General features: G+C 48.9%; 1 protein-coding gene across 1 annotated transcript; it reads left to right on the forward strand.

Moving 5' to 3' along the window:
- The first annotated feature begins 3597 nt into the window (after positions 1–3597).
- LOC121933143 (zinc finger protein 501-like) lies at positions 3598–7504 on the forward strand. Its single transcript, XM_042472485.1, has 2 exons — positions 3598–3749; positions 5347–7504. The coding sequence occupies exons 1-2, from the start codon at positions 3716–3718 to the stop codon at positions 6705–6707; spliced, it is 1395 nt and encodes a 464-aa protein (XP_042328419.1). The 5' UTR covers positions 3598–3715; the 3' UTR covers positions 6708–7504.
- The last annotated feature ends 6 nt before the right edge of the window (positions 7505–7510 follow it).

Genomic DNA, 7510 nt, shown 5'->3' on the forward strand with positions numbered 1-7510 from the left:
TACATACAGCCCAGTGGGTTCCTCTCACAGATTCTGTCACTTCTATTTCATATACTCAAATCTTTGTTGGCCTCCACGTCTTTCTTGTGCAGATCCAGAACTTTCCTGCGTCTTCCTCAGTTCTTCCACTTCACGCACACAATTTTGATTTGGGCCTGCAGCCCGCGAGGGCAGTTTCCAGTTCCTCCGTCCTCTCTCAGGACTTCCTTTGTCAGAGTTAAACTTTAGTTTCCAAAAGGTTTAGTGAGTCAAAGAAGGTCTTCATGCTCATCTCACCCATTTTCCAAAACATTCACAATCAATTAATCAAAGCTGCCTGCGCACTCCCCAGCATTGCTGGCAAAGAGTGCTGAATTGTTGAATTTGAAGTAAACGGGGGCACCTCTGGCATCTTTAGCACATGGTACATCAGCCTCCTTAATGGCCCGAGAACAGGGGGGTTCTGTCCATCGCAAAAGTGACCAGGATCTGGATGTTGTCCTTTATGTCTTTGCCAAAAATGGAGAGCACAGCACAAATACATATTTGGGCAGGAGTCAAGCGGGCTTCGGAGGCCTTGACCACAAAGCGACAGAGTCATAGGGTCAATGCTCCCGGGGTGGTGAAAAGCTCCGGATCTTTGTTGTTATCGTGTTGTCATGCTCCATTCCTTGTGTGCTTCCAAATCCAGGAGTGTCGACGTTGTGAGGGAATAAGGAATTTGGAAATCTTGCTGGTGATTCAGGACGTAAGCCGTCACTCCGGAGGTCTGGCTCGAGCTTGGCTCCTGTAGGTTTCTTCATTAATGAGTTTGAATCGGAAGGATCTTCCAATTTGATGCCCAAGATGGTAGTTGGCTATCCCATTGATGAGGGTGGTCTTGCCTGTCCCCGTGGCTCCCATCACCATGATGGCTTTGTTGGGGACCCTCAGGTTCTCTTCTCCCAGGTGGCACTGCGCAGAGACGATGGATCCGCTTCCTTTTTCAGCGGAAGAGCAAACACAGAAGGCTCGCCATGACTAGGGGGATACTTATATTCAGGAATTTGGATGCTAGTCTCTTTTCTGTTTCCACTGACGTTGACCTGCCATCTCCTCTCCCAGAAAATCCTGTCACAATCTAGAGAGAAAAGCAATCATTGAGAAGAACCTGAACCAATGCTAGAACTTACTTGTCCTAGTAATAAACCCAGGGGGACTTTGGACCAGAGGACAGTGGGGGCACATGGAGCGAGAGGCAGCTAATCACTCCAGTTTTTGTTCAGCTGATATTCCCATCATCCCTCACCATTTCATTGGGCTGATGGGAACTAAAATCCAACATCACCAGGGCCAACACTTAGTCTGGAGTCAGATTGGATCCATCGAAATAGAGGTCGGTGGGTGGTCAAACTTGCTTCAGAAAGTCAGTGTTTCTTTTTAAAAAGCAAATAGTGGTGTTTCCCCCAATTTTGCAGAACAGCATCATGGAAGGAAACACACACAACAATACAGCTGCAGTATACCATATGATACAAATACTCAGCAGCTCTGTCCCAACACTGGGTCTGGGAAGAAGGGATGGTCCTGTTCCTCATCTCCTCCAAGGTCTCACATTTAGCAAGGAGGAGACTTTTGAAGGAAGTTGGCTGGATGGAGTCTGGCAGCTGTTGTGTGTCCAAGGAGCCAGTATTCCCAGCCTCCTCCCAATCCATCCTGCCTTGTTCCTTTATATTCACTGTTTACTGGTGAGTACATTGGGCATATCACAATCTTTGTGTTGTCTTAGTAGCAGTTACTGGTTGCTTTTTATTACTAGGATGGGATGAATATCGTGTGCGCGTTACAGAGCACCCAAAAAGGGCGCTTTGTCGGCGCCCTCATTTGTGGTGTGGAGGAGCCCCAGCGGCCAAACCGCGCGACTCCTCCACGCCTCAAAAAAAGCGGCAAAAAGTGGCTTCTTTTTGTGCCACAGAATGGTGCCTGAACAGCACCAATGGCGCACTGGTGGCATTATTTCCACTGTGTGATGTGTGCGGACGCTAGGCGTCCACAACGTCAAGATAGCAGCACCCCGTTTAGAACACGGCGCCACCATTTTGTACACAACCGAGTGCGTACTAGGGTTGGGGCATTTGGAAAGGACGCCCCTTTCTAACCCTACTACATGCGCGGCACGTACTTTTTGCCTGTCTGGAATGGGCCAAAGATAGTTGAAAAAGAGCCAAAATGTATTTCTTGAATATCAGGAAACCCAAATGAGGAGAAAATCAGAGGTAATGAGAAGCTTACCCACTTTGGGACTTTATTCTACACAGAATATGACCAGGTTTTTCTTTCTATGCTTAACAAGCATGTTCTGCATAGGAAACATTTTCTCTGTGCGAAAGAGGAAATGGTTTTCTGTGCAGAAATACAATATGAAAATTTGTGCACTGAATATGGTCCCAGATTGTGAATAATTTTGAAAATTTCTCAAAGTGAAAGATAATTACTAAATGATCAGTTGCTTCTAGAATGGCCCGGTGTCCAGTTCAGTGACCTGGATAAACGAAGTTGGGGCAACTTATCAAATTGGCAGATGACACCAAATTAGGGGGAATAGCTAATATCCAGAGGACAGGATCAAATTCAAAATGATCTTAATAGATTAGAAAACTGGGCCAATACTAACTAAATGAACTTCAACATGGAGAAATGTAAGTTACTGCACAGTGAAATGCATAGATATAGGATTATGGGGGACACCTGGCTGAATGAAAATACATGTGAAAGGGATCTAGGAGCCCTAGTAAACCACAAGTTAAACAAGGGTCAACAGTGTGATGCGGCAGCTAAAAAGGCCAATGCGATTCTAGGCTGCATCAATAGACACATAGTGTCTAGATTAAGGGAAGTAATAATGTCACTCTATTCTGCTTTGGTCAGGCCCCAACTGGAATAATCTTGTGTCCTGTTCTCGGCAACACAATTCAAAAGAGATGATGAGAAACTGGAACTGTATCCAAAGGAGGGTGACCAAAATGGTGAAGGGCCTGGAGACCATAACACCCTATGAGGAGAGACTGATGGAGCTGCTTCCCAAGTGATATGATAGGCCTGTTTAAATATTTGAAGCGTTGTCATATTGAAGAGGGAGCTTTTTTTCTGCTGCTCCAGAGAACAGGACCCAGAACAATGGATGCAAGCTACAAGAAAAGAGATTCCACCTTAACATTAGCAGGCGCTTCCTGAGAGTAAGGGCTGTTTGACAGTGGAAGAAACTCCCTTGGATGTTTTGGTGGAGTCTCCTTTGCAGATCTATAATCAGAGGCTGGATGTCCGTCTGTTGGGGATGCTTTGATTGTGAGTTCCTGCATGGAAGAAGGGGTTGGACTTCATGACCCTTGAGGTCTCTTGCAACCCTTATGATTCTGTGGTCACACACTCTCAACCTCAGGAAAAGGCAATGCAAACCTCCTCGGCACAAATATTCCCAGGAAAACCCCTTGATAGCTTCACTTTAGGGTCAGCATTAGCCAGAAACGACTTGGAGGCACCCAGCAGCACCAACGACATTCTCTGTTTAATTTATATCTTGCCTTCCTCCCCGTCTGAGACCCAAAGCAGCCGGTAGCGCAGATTGAAACAAAATACCGCTAACATTTTTTGTCCCTCCAGGCCTTGCTGGTGACGCTGGAGGACATCACGGTCTACTTCTCCCCAGAGGAATGGGAGGAACTGGAGGAAATGCAAGCAGGAGCTCCACCGGGACGTCATGCAGGAGAACTTCCGGTTGGTCGCCTCTTTAGGTACAGGAGACACTTTGCGCCTGATGCCCCTCTGTTGCCAGTGGCATGGGAACAAACTGGTGTGGCACCTGATCCTCCGCAGAGGTTGAACCCGCAGCTTCTCACAGGGCATGCTGGGAATGGCTGCTATGTTGGTGCACCCCAGAGGGGCTCAGGGCACCCAGTCTTTCCTTCCAGGATGCCCCAGAGCTAACATGAAGAGTATTCTGTTCACTCTACTGGCCAAGGGCTCCTTGGATTCTGATGGGCTCCATCCATGGGCACCTTCTCCAGCTGGATAAGGCCAGAGCACAATTCGGCCATCTGGACTCCAACTCCCAGCCTCACCTGCCATCATGGCCGACTTGAGTTGGTCCTCCATATGCAGGGATTCATTATCTGGCTTGAAAATATATATATTTTAAAAAGTATAAATTCCAAATAGCAAACCTTGTTTTTGCCATTTTTTTAAAGGACACCCTTTCACTACGGACTTTATCACACGGGGGAAATCAAGGGGTTCAAAAGGCATTATCCAGGGAAAGTTGTGCGATTGAAACTAAGATTATCACACAATGTTGCGATTAGAGAGGATTTATTCCGGGAATAACCAGCAACAAATCATTCACTGGGAAATCCCATGTATGATTTCTTGCTGGTTATTCCCTGGTTATTCCCAGGATAAGTCCTTTCTTTGCCACGATCGTGTGACTTTCCATGCATAATGCCTTTTGAATCCCCCGATTTTCTCCCCTGTGATAAAGTCTGTAGCCATTGCATTTAATAGGACTTGAGCATCCACAGATTTTGGTACCCATGGCAGAGGGGTTGTGGTCCTGGAACCAAACCCCAGCAGATACTAAGGGTCCACTGTACTCCAGTCGATCTGGAGGGCACCAAATTGGCCAAGGCTGGCCAAGACTCTCAGCCATGCTTGCTGGGGGATTCTGGGAGTTGTGATCCACAAAACACTAACATATCCCAGCTCTGAGATTTTGTTTCAGAAACAAACTGTTGAAGCTGTTGACACTGAGTGCATGAGGAAACATTACTCACATACGTACGTTGCAGATGGCCAACAGCTTGGGCAAAGGGCAGGAGATATTTATTGAGGACAGGTCTGCCATCGGCTTTGCTGGCCAAATTTGGCTTTGTTCAGCAGAGACAGGAAAGCTACTGGCCCTCCACGCTCTCCTTATGGGCTTTCCAGAAACATGCAAGTGGTCAGTGTTGTTGTGCTAAAACTTTTGCCACAGAGCATTCCATAACAATACATGTTGTGTCTTGTTGTTGTGTTCAAGATCCAAATATTTATTTCAAAACAATTTGTGGAAATTTTGCACCTGAAAAACCACCAAACGTAGTGCAAAGCCACACCTAAAAATAGTAATTTGGCTTAAATTGCTTACTACTATACTTCCAAACCTGACTTTTCTCACCAAAAATTGAAACAGGTCAAAACTGAGACAGGAAGTGACACTGTGCCACTGTCAGGATGTCAAATATTGGTGGAGGGGTACAAATCAGTCCCTATCTCTACCCCAGGTTTTAGTTCCCTGCCCCTGGTTTAACACACGCAGGCTTGTCTTCCCTCTCATTTCCGTTTTCTTTCCTTTAGCCTGCTGTGATATCAGTTTAAAAGAGGAAGAGGAGGAAGACGCTGGTAGCCATGGCAGTGAGGAAGGCCCCGGAGGCTTATTCCTGGAGAGGGTCCTCTTCCAGGGCTGGAAGGCTGATGAAGAGAGCTTTTGTCTGCTGCCAAGAAGACCCAATGGAGCCCTGGCAGGGCAAGAGGAGGGTTGGGCAAAGATGGCACAGCCACAGGGAGCATTCGGCCCAGGGCCTGAGGCAGAATCCTGCCCCCTTGCATGTGTGGACTGTGGGAAGTGTTTCAAGAGCAAAGCCACTCTTCTGGCGCATCAGCGGGTCCACACGGGGGAGCGGCCTTTCACCTGCAGTGAATGCGGGCGGTGTTTCACCCAGCGTCAACACCTGGGCACACATTTACGGGTACATGGTGGGGAGCGCCCCTTTGTGTGTGGGGAATGTGGCAGCGCCTTCCGCCTCCAGAAGCTGCTCCTGACACACCAGCGCAAGGCCCACTCAGGGGAGCTGCCCCTGGCGTGCCCTGACTGTGGGAAGCTCTTCAACCACAAGCACCACTTGATGACCCACCGGCGGGTGCACACGGGCGAGCGCCCCTTCCCCTGCCCTGTCTGCGGCAAGTGCTTCACGCAGAAGCACCATCTCCAGACCCATCAGCGGGGCCACTCTGGGGACCGGCCCTTCCCCTGCCCCGAGTGCGGGAAGACCTTCAAGGACCGCGCTGGCGTGTTGATGCACCAGATTGTGCACACGAGGGCCAAACCCTTCGCTTGCCAGAGCTGCGCCAAGATCTTCAGCCACAAGCACCACCTGGTGATCCACCAGCGTGTCCACACGGGCGAGAAGCCCTTCTCCTGCTCTGTGTGCCAGAAGCGCTTCACCCAGAAGCACCACCTGCTGAGCCATGAGCGCATCCACACGGGAGAGCGCCCCTACCATTGCCCAGAGTGTCCCCGGAGCTTCAAGGATAGGATCACCCTCAAGCTTCATATTCGCCTCCATACAGGGGAGAAGCCCTTCGCTTGCGCCCAGTGCGGGGAGCGGTTCCGCCTGCGCAAGGCCCTTCTATCCCACCACCGGATGCATGAGGCCCCCACTGAGTTCATTTGCAGCGAGTGCGGGGAGAGCTTTCCACGCATGCGCAGCTTGGCTGCCCACAGGCGACGCATTCACCCCTCTGCGCCCAAGGAATTGAGGCCAGTTGGGAAAACACGGATGTTGGAGGCCAACCCTAAGAAGGCCCCACCTGCGCAGCATGAAAAGGGAGTGGCAAGAAGGCAGGAGGAACTGCACCGGGATCCGCCGGATGAGGGAGGTGTATCACTTTCTGCCAGCTTCCAGGATTTACAGGTTGCAACGTTGTCAACTTTGTGAAAAGGACAGAGCTGAAACTAACCTGGCTGTCTTCCTGTGTTTCTGCACAACTCCTGTGTTTTTCTTCAGCCTTGGGGTTTTGGAGGCTTCGAAGCCTATCAGTCACCTCCGCTGCGGCAGTCGTGTGTGTTTTCCATAGAATCTGAAGACTTCTCATTTTCCAGCTTCTGGATTTTACTTAACTGGGGTGCAAAGTATATTAGCATAATGAGTTATTGAAAAACTAATCAGACTGACTAAGAGCCTTAGCACATTATTAAACAAACTTGGCAGGCAAACGAAAAGGCAGGTGGGTTTTTTTCTCCCTCCGAATGTTGTTGTTCTTTTTTGTTCTCTTCTGGGTGTAAAACCATGGGAGAGGGTCGTAAAAGTGTTGTAAAAGCACCCCATTTGCCCAGTTGAAGTAATCCATTTGGGAAAAATGATTCTCTTACAACTCTCTCACGTCTTTTCATTTGCCTGCTGGGTTTGTTTAATGATGTGATAAGGCTCGAGAACTGAGGCCCTATCATAGATTACAAGGGGGTTTGGGTGCCCAGTTGACAGCATAGCATCCTGGACTTGGTCCTCTTTGGGGATACTATACTTTCCAAGTGGGATGGAGGCCAGTTGTGTGCTGTACCTTTGTGTGTCACAAGTAAGAAGTAAACCAGACATGTCTCCACTTTCTCTTACTAGGAGTAAGAGGGCTGTTGCGTCACAGGGGTCAGGTCACAACAGGAAATGGACCCAGCCTCCAAAGAGATGCTCAGAGCCCCTGAGCATCTCTTGTTCCCCTCACATCTCTTCTTCCTTGTTGCAGG

Source organism: Sceloporus undulatus, chromosome 6, assembly GCF_019175285.1.
Source record: "Sceloporus undulatus isolate JIND9_A2432 ecotype Alabama chromosome 6, SceUnd_v1.1, whole genome shotgun sequence".
NCBI classification, from domain to species: Eukaryota; Metazoa; Chordata; class Lepidosauria; order Squamata; family Phrynosomatidae; genus Sceloporus; species Sceloporus undulatus.